Source organism: Capra hircus, chromosome 18 (assembly GCF_001704415.2).
Source record: "Capra hircus breed San Clemente chromosome 18, ASM170441v1, whole genome shotgun sequence".
Classification (NCBI taxonomy): domain Eukaryota; kingdom Metazoa; phylum Chordata; class Mammalia; order Artiodactyla; family Bovidae; genus Capra; species Capra hircus.
In genome coordinates, this window is record NC_030825.1 from 11,830,744 (window position 1) to 11,846,831 (window position 16,088).

The 16,088-nt window shown below is 44.4% G+C and overlaps 1 protein-coding gene across 2 annotated transcripts; it reads right to left on the reverse strand.

Annotated features, from left to right (window-relative positions):
- Positions 1,482-15,994, reverse strand: HSDL1 (hydroxysteroid dehydrogenase like 1). 2 transcript variants are annotated; one of them, XM_018061780.1, is made up of 6 exons: positions 15,889-15,994; positions 12,025-12,079; positions 5,886-6,111; positions 4,775-5,220; positions 4,336-4,563; positions 1,482-3,667 (listed from the first exon to the last, which is right to left on the reverse strand). In XM_018061780.1, the coding sequence occupies exons 3-6, from the start codon at positions 6,103-6,105 to the stop codon at positions 3,569-3,571; spliced, it is 993 nt and encodes a 330-aa protein (XP_017917269.1). In that variant the 5' UTR covers positions 6,106-6,111; positions 12,025-12,079; positions 15,889-15,994; the 3' UTR covers positions 1,482-3,568. The 2 variants fall into 2 exon arrangements, with proteins under 2 accessions (XP_017917269.1, XP_017917268.1); XM_018061779.1 differs by lacking the exon at positions 12,025-12,079.

Consider the following 16,088-nt stretch of genomic DNA (forward strand, 5'->3'; position numbering starts at 1 on the left):
GATAGGGAAGATCCCCTGGAAAAGGAAATGACAACCTTGCCAGGAAAATTCCATAGACAGATGAGCCTTGAGGGCTACAGTTCATGGAGTTGTAAAACAGTCGGACACGACTGAGCTGGCACGCAAGGGGGACTGAAAGCCTGTTTTAGGTCATGCTGATGACAAATGATGTGCTGTGTCCTGAGATAAAACTGCTTGTATCTTGTTTGACCTTTCTACAGCACCTGGATAATGCCCCAATATTAGAAACCACAGCACTGCATATTCCTTTTAACAATATTTAACCAAACTGATATAGCAGAGAAACAGAATCACCTACTAGCTTTTTGTGATCTTAGGCAAGTTGTATCTATGCTCTCTGGAACTCAACTTCCTCACCCAAAGGAGATATGAATACCTCCCTCAAAGGATGAAGGTTAAATGAAGCATACACATACAGACTTTGACACACAATATATTCAATAAATGTGGTTGTACTCGACCAACCCACACCTGATCAGTTCTTCCCCACCTCCTGAGATCACATCAGTGTTAGGAACTTTCAGAGAATTCCTGACCCTTGCATTTGTAAATCGAGAGCACTCCCCTCCTACCACCACACAAGGGACTTGATCTTAAAATTAACTGCTGTTCTAATCAGGGTTCTTTTAACAGCCCTTTAAGTCCCTGCCATTGAATACAGAGCCCCACTGTTAGAACACAGGTAGGTTAGTGAATCGCAAACATCCTTGTCCTGTGACACTGAAGGGGAGGAGAACTTTGCAGCTCCTGAGAGCCCTCAAAACTGCAGGGGGCCTGGGCCATGACAGGAGGTGGCCTGGAAATTTACCAAGGGGGCCTGAGCACCCCAGAATCCTGGTCTACCGGTTTTCAACCACTCCAGGTTCTGGTAACTCCCTAAACTAACACTTCATGTGTATAATAAAGCATTTGTAATCCCATGGGAAGGTAAATCTTTATTTAACCTGAATGCATTTTAAAGAGTAACAGTCCAGAGACACAGAAAGAAAGACTGATTTCGGAGTGTACACAGTATCAAGACTTGAGATGCCATTTAACCCAAATGTGCCAAGATTTTAAGTAACTGAGGTGAAAGCAAAACAAAGCAAGATTCCTCAGAAGAGCTCTCTACTCACTGTCTCCCTTTTTCTTCCCCCTCCTTGAACTTGCTACCTTTCATCCCCACCACTCAAAGAAAAATGGATCATGGCAAAACCACCAGTGATCTCCGAATCACCCATGTCAAGAACAAAAATTGGCCTTTATCTTACTCAACCTATCAGAATGAGAGCAAAAAAATCAACTCTGTAGTTTCAAGATTTGTGCGACATATGGCTATGCACGATTTTCTGACTGATTTATCAGCTTTTAATGAATTAGTGTCACAGGTGTTCAGAGATTAATTTTTTATAATTTTAAAATATTTGTTTCTATGGGGGGGAAAATGTTTCTCTCTTTCCAAACATACGGACAAATACCTCTTCTAAAGGAAGCAGAAGCAACTGCTTTTATTGTTAAATTTTCAGGTCACAGGTTGTTTCAAAGGTTTATTTCCCACATCCTTAATAAGAAACCCCAGCTACACTGGTCCAATTATGACTCTCAAATGAGCGCTGGGAAAGGTGAAACCTAAGGAAGATTCTTGGTTTTTATCTTTCGTGAACTTTGCACCGATCAGTATATTTACATACGTCCTGCCAAGAAGAGAATTTTAAAACATCACTGACATGGTTTACTTAGTCTCATCATGTAACAATGATCCAACATCTAATCTATAAGACACTGCTGTACCACACATCACCTTAAATATAAATATGGTATTTTTACATCACATCGCTGCTTATTATATGTCAAAGTTCAAGTCAATGTGGCATGAAGTCAAGTTTTCTCTATAGTCTTAATGACCATCAATTAACTGTCAGGTGGGGAAACGCCAAATATGACAAAGGCTTCCAGCTAACGCCATCAAAGTCATCACTTCCGTGTAGAATCACTGGAATGTGACTTTCCGCACTGCAGTTCTTCCTCTTGTGAGATGAAGACCTGATCTGTAGATGGAAGAGCTTCTGAATTTAACCTCTGATCCTGAGTTCAAGTCAGGTCTGGAAATACTAAGGCAATGTCACTGGCAAAACTGTGGGCATAAAATAAAAGCATGCTCAGGCCTCCTCATAATAGATATCAGCTCAGGAGTAAGCGATTCCATAAAAGTCCTGATTTCAATTAACTGGTTTCTGCATCAGCGCTGCAATATTAAACTCTGGATCTCAAATGTGCACATACTGTCATATTCGTCTAGTGATGTACAATTGTCAAAGCACTAGGTATGTGGTTCTCAAAAACGTTTGGCTTCATAAGACCTGAACCAAAAAGACTACACAGTAGGTTTCAGTACAAACCCATATAGTGGTGGTTATTGGGCATTAATTATCTTCACACCAATTAAAGTGTTCACTATAACATACAAATTTGTAACACGAATCAAGAATGAGCTTGATTTCAAGAGATACAGTATGTCTTTTCACACACGTAATTTGTCCATATTTTAACTATTATTCTATAAATACTTGATATTTATATCATTAATGCTACTGGGATGGAATAATATTACACAGAAAAGTGTTTCACAACCAGGTATAAGAAGTTCTAGAGGGCTAAACTTCAGTTATAAAATGGGTCATAGGCTGAGAAGTCACTACTTATCCACAGTAACTGTAAATCAAGAGATGACTGAGGGTCAGTCATCACATGTCCAAATCTATGAATGAATGAATTCCTTAGTAGATTAAAAAAAAAAAAAACAGAACATTGTTAGGTGACATTATATATGGCAAACCTATAGCACAAAATTAGGCGGCCTTGTTTAGTATGAAAAATAATAATGTAGAATTTTAATACCCCTTTGGGTGCTACATTAAGACATCTTGACGAGAAATCTTTTTTAAAGTAAACTACCAATAAATAAAGTTGCCCGGATGTACACAACATATGTACACACATGGTTCTCTAATTATCAGTTGAAGAGCAGCATTTCATATACAGAGAGCCAAACGACTAAAGCTACACAGTATAATACAGGTTTCCACTAATCATACCAGCAATCTTACCTGGAAAATAACACTTTTCAGTAGTCTTTCCTGATGGACATTTGAAATCCAATGCTATAATTCATCTACTGACATTGATAATTTCCCTTAAGAAACATGTGAGACTGTAAGAGCTGGCAAGTTATATCATATTTCAGTATCGTATTACTGGAGCTCCTAGAACAACATAAATCACACAACTTCTGAAAAGTTTGAAAAACAAAAGCACACATCACATTTTAGGTTTCCTCCGTCAGTTCTCGTGCCACAGTGGTATTCACTCTGTGCCCTCTGTGGGGCCCTGAAGGCTTTCCCACAGCACTCTTAAAAGGTTTATGTTTGTTTTGCAAAGGATGAGTCAAGAGTATGCTAAATAATCAGTCGTGAAAAAAAATGCAGAAGATAAATTCCATGTATCCCTCCAAATGTAGAATACTGCAGGCTCCCACGAGTTGGTCAAACTTCCCAACCATCATCCGGCTTCAAGCTTTGCAGGATAAGGCCTCCTTACGCAAAGAACGGTTGAGAATATTTGCTCCCCACACCCAGAGCCATTCAGGCATATACTGTGCGAAAAGAAACTAAAGATGAAAGAGAAAAGGATTACAAGGTTAGAATCCAAAGCCATTGACAACAAATTGCACAGATCAGCAATGATTTAAGCCAACAAACATCACCAATCACCTTAAATACAAAAGAGGAAAATAACCTTAGGTGATGCTGCATTGAGTACCCGCTTTTGCACAAGACCCTATGCTAGACTCTCTGGGGAACAGAAATGGGATCACTGCCCACTCACCCCTTCCTCTAAGTAGGCAGGACAGACCTACATGCAGTGATACGATTCCATCTTTACTCAGTGTGATATGAATAGCAGATCATGTAGGTAAGAATTCCAAATCATCCCAGGAATAAAAGGCAGGTCAAAGAGCAAAATGCATCCATGGTCAGTACTGTCAGAGAGAACTGGGGTTTGAGGGGCAGGGTGGAGCTTACTCTACTGACATTAAAACAGCAAATTTCCTCTTCTAGATGTCATGCAGCTGGAACTTTCGAATGTTCTTAACATAATAAATCCACAGAAGAGAATTCAGTGACTGAACTGGAATCACTGAGATGTGAGAATCAAAATTTACGATCCTCATCTTCCAGCATCAGGTTTCAACCAGATTCCCATGTATCTATCATTTGGAAAGGTTTAGGATGCCTTAACCTTAATTATGAGAGCTGAGCACACACGGCTGGTTACCTGGATGGAATGGGACCAGTATCCTGTGGTCCTTTTTGAAATGCCGAGGGTAGAAACAGCATGATGTGCATACACTTTTGGGGAAGGCACCAACCACGGGCACTTGTGCAGAAAGCTGCCAGGGGTGGCCACGTTGGTAGCCACGTAGAATGGGATTAAACTCTGTACAAAGATTCCTTTGGAAGCATATTCATACTGCAATGCTCTGCTGAAGTGGTCTAAATAAGCCTGTTAAATAAAACAGGAGAGGGAAGACTGATTTTGTTGGGAACTCGAAAGAAATCAAGAGAGAAAAAAAAAGACTTATGGTCATTCTGGGGAAAAAATACAGCACAAGCAAACATGAGCTGCTGACACAGAACTCAACACACTAGACCAAACCACTGTGATAAATGTTTTCCTACATGATGACTTCACTTTCCACCTGGGAGCGGCTTACCTTAGACGCTGAGAACGCCGCCAGCTGGGGGGTGGGTTTGCAGCAGGAGCCGGAGGAAATGGTGACGATGGCGCCCTTCTTCCTCTCCACCATCCCTGGCAACACAATGTGGACCATGAGGCTGGCCGCGGCGATGTTCACGTTGACGATGTCCCAGAGCGTGTCCTCAGAGACCTGCGTGAAGTACTGCGGATAGGGGTAGAACACACCCACGTTATTCACCAGGATGCCAATGTCTCTGTCCTGCAAGGCTTCCCGGATCATGTCGTAAATCTCGCGGCCGCTGCTGAAGTCCGCGACTATGATGTCAGTCTCCACTTTGTAGGTGTCAGCTATGTCTTTAGCTACCATCTGCAGCTTCTCTTGGTTCCGGCTGATCAGGACGATGTTGAGCCCACGGCTGGCCAGCTCCTCTGCATAGGCCCTTCCGATCCCGTCCGTGGCACCTACAGGACAAGCCGGCAAAGGGAGCAAACTCATTTCACGGTGCGACCCTTAAAATGGACTTTAAATACCCCGGGTCTGGGTTTAATCAGAGGATTCACACTAGAAATAAGCTCGCTTCTGTGAGTAATCAGTCAAGCACAAGGTGGAAACCGTAATACAAATGACACAAGCTAATCAAATGCTCGCCCAGACACTCTGACAGGTAGAGGAAGCACTGTTTACGTTTGCCAAGGTGACTGTGAGACACAGTGGGAGACTGCTCTCAAAGCCTCGTCTGGTCTCTGTGAGTGTCAGGAGGTACTTTCCTAGGAAACAATGGTAAATGAAAATGAAATTTAAAAGAAGAGAAGCATTTCTGAAAGTGGTACCAATTTGTAAGGACACTTTCAAAACCGAGAGCAAGAAGGAAAAGCAAGCAGCAGGAAGGCAAGGCTGGATGGGGAACAAGAGGCGACAGGAGGACAAATACAGGGGCACACCTACCAAGATGAGCGGTGAGAAAGGTGCACATAATCATAACAGAGGAAGTTTTATTTCTTTATCCCATGAAAACATGATTAAATTCAGTAAGTCCCTGAATGAAGCATCCAACTTAAAACACAGATCAAATGCAAAAGATGACTTCGTTTTTAAATCAGGCAAGAACTGAAATCTCATCTCTTACCACTCACGACCGCCCATCTTCCATACTGCTTGATTAAGTCCGCTCTGCTCACCAGGCGCGGGATGAAATGCAGCCTGATGAGGCTGTAGAAGTCACAGACGACGGTGATGCTTTTTCTGGCCGTGTACCAGGCTCCAACCAAGGCGAGGGCTTCCATGTAGCAGTTGCAGGACCTAGCGATTTCCCTGTACAAGAGGTAGAAGCTGTCGACGGCAGCCATGGCGGCCTGCAGGGGCAGAGAGCAAGAAAGGTTGTCTCTGCTTAGTAACTGAAAGGAACACACAGTTTGGGTGAAGAAGGATGTTTGAGACATGAGGGCCTGACAATTTTGCATTCAAATAACAGTAACTGTTCAAATGCATGTAGCCCGTGGATCCAGCCAATTTATGATATCATTACTTAACGTCTGCAGCTTACAAAGTTCTTTCCATCCAAGAAGATTAGTCAACATGATTATCAAGAGGTACCAAATTCCTACTAAACTCCAGGCACTGAGCTAAATGTTATGGATACGACAATAAACACAATATGCTCTGAGGCCTAAGGAGTTCCCAGCCCAGCTTAGTGACAGGCACAGACTTTTTAATCCACGTAACAGCTGAGAGTAACGTTTATTTCTTTTATTGAATTTATTTATGCAAAACCGGCAAGCACAGAGGACCTACTATCCCTGTAAAGACAAAGTATGAAAAATAGAGGCACTATTAGGACATAGCCTCGGCCTCAAAGGGGGCTTCCTGGTCACTCAGACAGTACAGAAACTGCCTGCAATTCAGGAGACCGGGGTTCAATCCTTGGATCAGAAAGCTCCCCTGGACAAGAGAATGGCTACCTACTCCAGTGTGCTTGCCTGGAAAATCCCGGATAGAGGAGCCTGGTGGACTATAGTCCACAGGGTCTCAGAGAGTCAGACTGGACTGAGCGACTAACACTTCGGCCTCAAAGACCTTACAACTCACTTTGAGACAAAACTATGCTCTAATTCTTTTTAATGTAAATTGCATTATGTATAAATAATGTTCATAAATGTACATTTTAAAAAGAGATACTCCCCGAACCTGAAGACATGGTTTTCTGAAATGACAGTGGCTAAGCACACTTCATCTGGCTGGCATCACTGGCACACCGTCATCCTTGCCTGGCCCCTTGTGTTCGGGGAGAGAAAATCCCAATATGACTCTTGTAGTATCCACACAGCAAGCATCTTTACCTGCCATGTACTGGGATGGACGCTAAGGTTTCAAAGATGAAGCAAACAACTGCTTAGGAGGAGAGACTGATACCTAACAAAACAACTTAAAATGCCATATGAACTGGTGTGTATGTGTGTGCACCTGCAATCAGAGAGGCAGAGGAAGGCCGGGCACGACCAAGGTTGATAAACTTCCTTCTAGACCAGACCAGGGGAGTCACCAAGGCCTGAGCCAACCACGTGCTCTCAGTGAGGGTCAGTTCAGTTCAGTTGCTCAGTCGTGTCCGACTCTTTGCGACCCCGTGAATCACAGCAGGCCAGGCCTCCCTGTCCATCACCATCTCCCGGAGTTCACTCAGACTCACGTCCATTGAGTCAGTGATGCCATCCAGCCATCTCATCCTCTGTTGTCCCCTTCTCCTCCTGCCCCCAATCCCTCCCAGCATCAAAGTCTTTTCCAATGAGTCAACTCTTCACGAGGTGGCCAAAGTACTGGAGTTTCAGCTTTACCATCATTCCTTCCAAAGAAATCCCAGGGCTAATCTCCTTCAGAATGGACTGGTTGGATCTCCTTGCAGTCTAAGGGACTCTCAAGAGTCTTCTCTAACACCACAGTTCAAATGCATCAATTCTTCAGCGCTCAGTCTTCTTCACAGCCCAACTCTCACATCCATACATGACCACTGGGAAACCCTAGCCTTGACTAGGTGGACCTTAGTCGGCAAAGTAATGTCTCTGCTTTTGAATATACTATCTAGGTTGCTCATAACTTTTCTTCCAAGGAGTAAGCATCTTTTAATTTCATGGCTGCAGTCACCATCTGCAGTGATTTTGGAGCCCAAAAAAATAAAGTCTGACACTGTTTCCACTGTTTCCCCATCTATTTCCCATGAAGTGGTGGGACCAGATGCCATGATCTTCCTTTTCTGAATGTTGAGCTTTAAGCCAACTTTTTCACTCTCCTCTTTCACTTTCATCAAGAGGCTTTTTAGTTCCTCTTCACTTTCTGCCATAAGGGTGGTGTCATCTGCATATCTGAGGTTATTGATATTTCTCCCGGCAATCTTGATTCCAGCTCTTGTTTCTTCCAATCCAGCATTTCTCATGATGTACTCTGCATAGAAGTTAAATAAGCAGGGTGACAATATACAGCCTTGACGTACTCCTTTTCCTATTTGGAACCAGTCTGTTGTTCCATGTCCAGTTCTAACTGTTGCTTCCTGACCTGCATACAGATTTCTCAAGAGGCAGGTCAGGTGGTCTGATATTCCCATCTCTCTCAGAATTTTCCACAGTTTACTGTGATCCACAAAGTCAAAGGCTTTGGCATAGTCAATAAAGCAGAAATAGATGTTTTTCTGGAACTCTTGCTTTTTCCATGATCCAGCAGATATTGGCAATTTGATCTCTGGTTCCTCTGCCTTTTCGAAAACCAGCTTGAACATCAGGGAGTTCACGGTTCACGTATTACTGAAGCCTGGCTTGGAGAATTTTGGGCATTACTTTACTAGCATGTGAGATGAGTGCAATTGTGCAGTAGTTTGAGCATTCTTTGGCATTGCCTTTCTTTGGAATTGGAATGAAAACAGACCTTTTCCAGTCCTGTGGCCACTGCTGATTTCCCAAATTTGCTGGCATATTGAGTGCAGCACTTTCACAGCATCATCTTTCAGGATTTGAAATAGCTCAACTGGAATTCCATCACCTCCACTAGCTTTGTTTGTAGTGATGCTTTCTAAGGCCCACTTGACTTCACATTCCAAGATGTCTGGCTCTAGATTAGTGATCATACCATCATGATTATCTGGGTCATCAAGATCTTTTTTGTACAGTTCTTCTGTGTATTCTTGCCACCTCTTCTTAATATCTTCTGCTTCTGTTAGGTCCATACCATTTCTGTCCTTTATCGAGCCCATCTTTGCATGAAATGTTCCCCTTGTATCTCTAGTTTTCTTGAAGAGATCTCTAGTCTTTCCCATTCTGTTGTTTTCCTCTATTTCTTTGCATTGATTGCTGAGGAAGGCTTTCTTATCTCTTCTTGCTATTCTTTGGAACTCTGCATTTAGATGCTTATATCTTCCCTTTTCGCCTCTCTTCTTTTCACAGCTATTTGTAAGGCCTCCCCAGACAGCCATTTTGCTTTTTTGCATTTCTTTTCCACGGGGATGGTCTTGATCCCTGTCTCCTGTACAATGTCATGAACCTCATTCCATAGTTCATCAGGCACTCTATCTATCTGAGTCCCTTAAATCTATTTCTCACTTCCACTGTATAATCATAAGGGATTTGATTTAGGTCATACCTGAATGGTCTAGTGGTTTTCCCTACTTTCTTCAATTTAAGTCTGAATTTGGTAATAAGGAGTTCATGATCTGAGCCACAGTCAGCTCCTGGTCTTGTTTTTGTTGACCATATAGAGCTTCTCCATCTTTGGCTGCAAAGAATATAATCAATCTGATTTTGGTGTTGACCATCTGGTGATGTCCATGTGTAGAGTCTTCTCTTATGTTGTTGGAAGAGGGTGTTTGCTATAACCAGTGCATTTTCTTGGCAAAACTCTATTAGTCTTTGCCCTGCTTCATTCCACATTCCAAGGCCAAATTTACCTGTTATTCCAGGTGTTTCTTGACTTCCTACTTTTGCATTCCAGTCCCCTATAATGAAAAGGACATCTTTTTTGGGTGTTAGTTCTAAAAGGTCTTGTAGGTCTTCATAGAACTGTTCAACTTCAGCTTCTTCAGCGTTACTGGTTGGGGCATAGACTTGGATTACCGTGATATTGAATGGTTTGCCTAGGAGACGAACAGAGATCATTCTGTCGTTTTTGAGACTGCATCCAAGTACTGCATTTTGGACTCTTTTGTTGACCATGATGGCTACTCCATTTCTTCTGAGGGATATCTGCCCGCAGTAGTAAATATAATGGTCATCTGAGTTAAAGTCACCCAATCCAGTCCATTTTAGTTCGCTGATTCCTAGAATGTTAACATTCACTCTTGCCATTTCTTGTTTGACCACTTCCAATTTGCCTTGATTCATGGACCTGACATTCCAGGTTCCTATGCAATATTGCTCTTTACAGCATCAGACCTTGCTTCTATCACCAGTCACATCCACAGCTAGGTACTGTTTTTGCTTTGGCTCCATCCCTTCATTCTTTCTGGAGTTATTTCTCCACTGATCTCCAGTAGCATATTGGGCACCTAGTGACCTGGGGAGTTCCTCTTTCAGTATCCTATCATTTTGCCTTTTCATACTGTTCATGGGATTCTCAAGGCAAGAATAGTGAAGTGGTTTGCCATTCCCTTCTCCAGTGGACCACATTTCAAAAAGATCAGAACAGACCACAATTAAACTACAGGGAGCTCAGATATGCACAAGCACAAGGGTATATAGCATTTATTAATATTATGTAAGAGAACATAGATTTAAGCCAAAAACAAAATTTATATAAAATTTCTGGAAGTGGCCTCTCTCATAGAAATCTGTATAGAAAAAAACTAAGGTTTTTTCTGAAACTAAGAAAAAAATCCCTGACAGTAGCAGCAAAAATTGGCATAAGCTTAAGGAAGAACAAGTGAATTCCCTCCCACTCCACCGCAATGCAATCTGAGCTCAACCAAGGTCTGCAGAGTGAAGAAAACAAATTAACCTCTGGAATGGAACACTCTGTAAGAATGACACCACACTGGTTAACAGGCACATAAAATAACAAGAAACTACTGAATGTAAATACGTGTGTGTGTGTTGAGTATGCATATGAATGTGTAGGCCAAATTACAAACCAACAAAATATACTAAAGAAATATGATAAAAAACTGAAGAAACAGGCAGTAGGATTCCTAAATGCCCCACTGTCCTGTGCTGTGCTTAGTTGCTCAGTTGTGTCCAACACTTTGTGACCCTATAGACTGCAGCCCACCAGGCTCCTCTGTCCATGGGATTTCCCAGGCAAGAATACTGGAGTGGGTTGTCATTCCCTCTTCCAAGGGATCTTCCCAACCCAGGGATCGAACCCACTACTACCACACTGGCAGGCAGATTCTTTACCACTGAGCCACCAGGGAAACCCTCAGGGTCACAGTCCTCCACCTCAAAGGCATCCCCTCTTTGCATGCTATGCATGAGCACCTCTCAAAGCTTCCAGATGCTAGTGATGAGGCAGTGACAGGTCACCTCCCCAACGGTCCCCTGCCACACCTTGGCAGTACAGAGCCACATCCTGGGGGGCAGGTGCTGGCTGGGAAGGCCCCTCACAGTCACACTGGCTGCTTCCCAGGACAGAGCTGATTCAAGATTCCCAGAGAAGTGACCGAAAACACAAGCTCCTTACAATGAAGAACACAGAAACTGAGACTCCGAGTCCAACATCCTAAGGTGGGAGTTCCTGAAATAACGCTTTTATAGTGGACACGTGCCATCTGTCACACTTACTAAAAGAGCAGGCCATGAGGAAAGTAAATGCAAAACATGATACTTGTATGCACAGTACTTTTTGAACAAAATGTAATAAAGTTAGAAATAATACGAGCATAAGCAAAAAACAAACAAACAAACAAACTAGATACTTGGAACATTAAATCTGTTCTTCAAAATAACACGTGGATATATATCTAAGATGTTACAACAATGTTTTTAGTAAAACACTGGACGCCACATATCAAGGTCTAATAGATTGGAGCCAAAGAAATACTTGTGGGGAAAAATGCACGGCAGGCGTGTCTGTAATAAGATTCCAGCTAAAAGGAGGTCACATGTGCCTTGGGAAATGACCTCACCTCAAGGGGAAGCTGTGTAAAGGGAACTTCAACCCCTCCTTGAACACCATTTTTCTCAAGAATGTGAGACGGAAAAAGTCCAGAAAAGATGCCTGACTATGACCGAGTCCTCAGTCTTTCTGCCCAAGTCATTCTCCCCAGTCATTCTCCACCTGCAGTCTCCTCTTACCTCCTCTGCCAGCTCTGGGCCTCCAGGAGCTGCTCTGCCTTCTCTTCAGGACAAGCTGCAAGCAAAAACAAACAGCAAATGCCTTTCCCTCACAGCTCAGCTGGGAAAACGTAACAAAAAAATTAGACCAAAGGTCTTAAAAGTTAAAAGAAAGTAAAAATTCATGTGCCATGAATTCCAAACAGGCATTGATGCTGAAGCTCCAATACTTTGGCCACCTGAGGCAAAGAGCCAACTCAATGGCAAAGACCCTGACGCTGGGAAAGACTGAGGGCAGGAGGAGAAGGGGACGACAGAGGTTGAGATGGCTGGATGGCTTCACCAACTCAATGGGCATAAGACTGAGCAAACTCCAGCAGATGGTGAAGGACAGGGAAGGCTGGCGTGCTGCAGTCCATGGGGTTGCAGAGTCAGACACGACTGAGCGACTAAACAACAATTTAAGAAAATTGGAAAAATGTACACCCAAGTTGTCTATTATGCACAGCTCAAAGAATAAAAAACAGTCACAGGGCCACAGGACTCCACAAATCAAATCAGAGTCTCAGAAGGCCCAATGCCTCCTCCCTGGTCACATCCCCTTCCGCCACCCTTGGGGTAATCAGTCTCCCGAGTTCTGATGTAATCATTCCCTTGCTCTCTTCTTTCTTTGGTAAATAGTTGTATACCACCCTACCACAGATTCTGAAATAACAGTACTCCGTTTTGTCTGGTTTTCCCCTTACATAAGGAATCAAGCCCATGTATCCTTTGGTGACTCGTATCCTTTGGTGACTCGTTCCTCTCACTCAGGGCTGTTTTCCAGACCCAGGCACACTTCTGCAGCCGCAGGCCATAAACTCTCACTGCTGCACCGTCTCATGGCACAGACACAATTCGCATGTCCAGTCTACTGCTGATGGGTGGTTCTTGTTGGTTTTGACTTTACAACTATGAACAGCGCTGCTGTCAACGTTCTTGTGCATACACCAAGAGTTTCTCAAAGGGACAGGCCTAAGAATCGAATTGCTGGGCCACAGGGCGTCCGTGTGTTCAACCAGATGCTGCCAAAGCAGCTGAGCCACTTTACGCACCCACCAGCAGCAAGTGTGAGCCCATGCTGCCTCCTCTCAATGGCTGGCAACATCCAACAGTTCACTTCCTGCCAAAGGCTGCCTGTGAAATGGGACCTCACCATCGTCTGCACTGGCATTTCCTGACTGTTAATAAGGCTGGCACTCCCTTCTGATGTTTATGTGCTGTTTGTGTTTTCTTATCTATGAAATGACTGTTTCTAGCTTTTGATCTTACTTCTTTTCAAATCAACTTTTTAAAAATTTTAATTTTTAAAAATTGTATTTCTTTATTTTGGCTGAGCCACACAGCATGCTGGATCAAACCCAAGCCCCCTGCACTGGACATACAGAGTCTTAACCACTGCACCACCAGGGGAGTCCCCTTGTGACCTTCTTTCTATTGCGTTGTCTTTTTTTTCTTTCAGAGCTCTAAGTATTCTTTCTACATTCTAGATACTAGTCCTCTGTATGCTTTGTCTCTTTATATAACTGCTTTTGATGAAATGAATGTCTTAGTATCAACATCAACATAGTCCAATTTATCAATCTTTTTCCTGCTTGGGTTATGCTTGTTACGTCTCATTTCAGATATCCCATCTTAGTCCCAGGTCAGAAAGATATTTTTCCATATTATTTTCCAGTTTTTTTTTTTACAATTCTGCTTTTCAGATTCAAGTCTTTAATCCACCTGTGGCCTTGTGATGGTGTGAGGTTGGGGTCGCATCCATCTCTACTGTTCCTCCCCAGACCCTAGCATGGTGCTAGGTACACAGTATTTATTTAACAAATAGAAGCAAATAATGCCTTGTGTTCAAAGCCCAAATTTCACTCAGGTAGAAATAACTTGAGAAGCTTCTCCAACTTTGCATCAGCACTTTGATGAAGCTGTTATTGGTGTATCATGACTTTTTGGAGTTTCCTTACCTCCCTGTGCCAAGTTTCAGTATACCGCTAACATAAACTACATGGAGAGAGTCAAAACATGGGCATTCTTGTCCAAGATCCAATACCCCTCAGTTTCAGGTCTCCACTTGTGCAATGGGAATTAAAACTTGTAACAGCATCCACTCCTGGGTACAGACCCAAGATAACCGGTATGGCTAAAAAGTGGAAACAACCCAAGCGTCCAACAACAGATGAACGCACAAACAAATGTGGTCTCTCCACATGATGAATATTATTCAGCAATGTAAAGAACAAAGTATGGATACATGTGATGATATGGACAACTCTCAAGAAGAGTATGCTGAGCCAAAGAAGCCAGACACAAAAGGCCACTCGTTATATGACTCCATGTACGGGAAATGTCCAGAAAAGGCAAATCCAGAGACAGAAAGGAGAGGAGGGCTGCCACAAGGCGGGAGGATGGGAAACAGGGAGTGACTGCCAATGGGGTGGGATTTCCTTGGGGAATGATGGGAATGTTCTGGAATTAAACAGTGGTGATGGTCGTGGACAGTGAACATGCTACTATGAACAGCACACGTTTAAATGGCTAAAATGGTGAATTGTTATGTGACTTTTATTTCAAAAAAAAAAATCTGCTTTAAAAAACAATTTGTTGAGCTCTACCTATGTCTGTGGAATATTACTGTAGTGATCACAAACACGGACTCAGAAAACAGACATCCTGGATTTGAACCCAGGCTCCCCATGTAAGAGCTGTGTGTCTTGGGTGAAGTTGCTTCATTACTTCACGGAGCGTTCCTTATATCACCTGCAAATATAGGGCTAATATTTCCTTCCTAAGATTATAATGAAAATTAAATCAGATCATACATATGAAGCACTCAGAACCTGGGAACATCAGCACTCAATAAACCTTGGCTATCAGCCACTGTAATTTAATGTTCAGTAATGTTAGTTATTGTCTATTTGCAGCGCTCAGGGTTAAAATCTGGCTTTCTGCAAAAGACTCCACTAAGTGCTTTCTTCCTATCATGGCACTTCTCTCATCAACGCTTCCAGGCAGAGTTGTAATCATGCCCAATTTACAGACATGGAAAGTGAGGCTTACGGAGGTAAAGTGGCACAAGCAGGACTCTGCAGCTAAGAAGTGGGCGGTGGGAATTTAGATCAAGGTCTGTTAAAGTCCAGAGGCCTGCCTGGCGAACCCCACTCTGAGACCCCCAGGCGGGCATCCTGCTGACATCACCAAGCGGGCCGCTGGGTTGGGCTTCGCCGGGCTGCACATTCTTTCGGAACAGCGATAGCCTCCCTGGTCCCCATAACCCTTCCCCTCCAGCACCCGGCAGGGCCCAACAAACCACGGCCGCTGGAGAGCTGGTGGGGCCCTTTCTCCAAGAGCGGCCTTATTCTGAATTACTTCTCATTCAGAACAAAGACGAAGACAACAAACCCCACTCAGACCGAGTCCCTTTGGAAACGAGAATAAAGAAGCACAAATGGGTGCCTTTCAGGGACTCGTGGGCAGCACCCGGGTCACGTCCGGGAAAGAGATGGGCCCGCGCTCGGGGTGGGTGGGGCCCCAGGTAGGCCGGGTCCCGGGGGAGGGGCGGGCCCAGAAGACGGGCTCCTCATGGGGTGCAACGCCCGGATGGAGTTGGGGAAGAGGCGCTCCGGGTGGACAGGCCAGGAAGGAGGGGTGCTGGGGGCGGGAGTCCCAGGAAAGGGAGGGACGACAGGGCCGAGGGTCCCGGGGCTCTCGGCAAGGAGGGCACTGGTCCCGGGGGGCGTGGTGGGGCGCAGAGCGAGCAGCCGGGCAGAAGCTCCGCCGGGCGCCGAGATAACCTAGGAAGGTCTGGGACCCGGGGGTGCGCGGGGGGGGGGGGGGTGCGGGGCGCGGTACCTGCAGAGACGGTGCGGCCTCGAAGCTGGTCCCGCCAAAGACGCGCGGCCACCGCCCCCGTCACCGCCGCCGCAGCAGCTCCCCGGGCCGCGCCCCCACGTGACCCGCGCACGCGCCGGGGGCGTGGCCGTTGCTGGACCCGCCCCCGGCGTTCCGACGCTCAGGCCTGCCGGAGTGCGCGTGTGCGGCGGTTGCCGTGG

Excerpts from the sequence above, each read along its gene's own strand:
- HSDL1 (XM_018061779.1), bottom strand. The coding sequence starts at position 6,105 with ATGGCTGCCGTCGACAGCTTCTACCTCTTGTACAGGGAAATCGCTAGG. Across the intron at positions 4,564-4,774 it reads CGGCGTTCTCAGCGTCTAAG|GCTTATTTAGACCACTTCAG; the intron begins GTAAGCCGCTCC and ends TTTATTTAACAG. Across the intron at positions 3,668-4,335 it reads ACTGGTCCCATTCCATCCAG|TTTCTTTTCGCACAGTATAT; the intron begins GTAACCAGCCGT and ends TTTCATCTTTAG.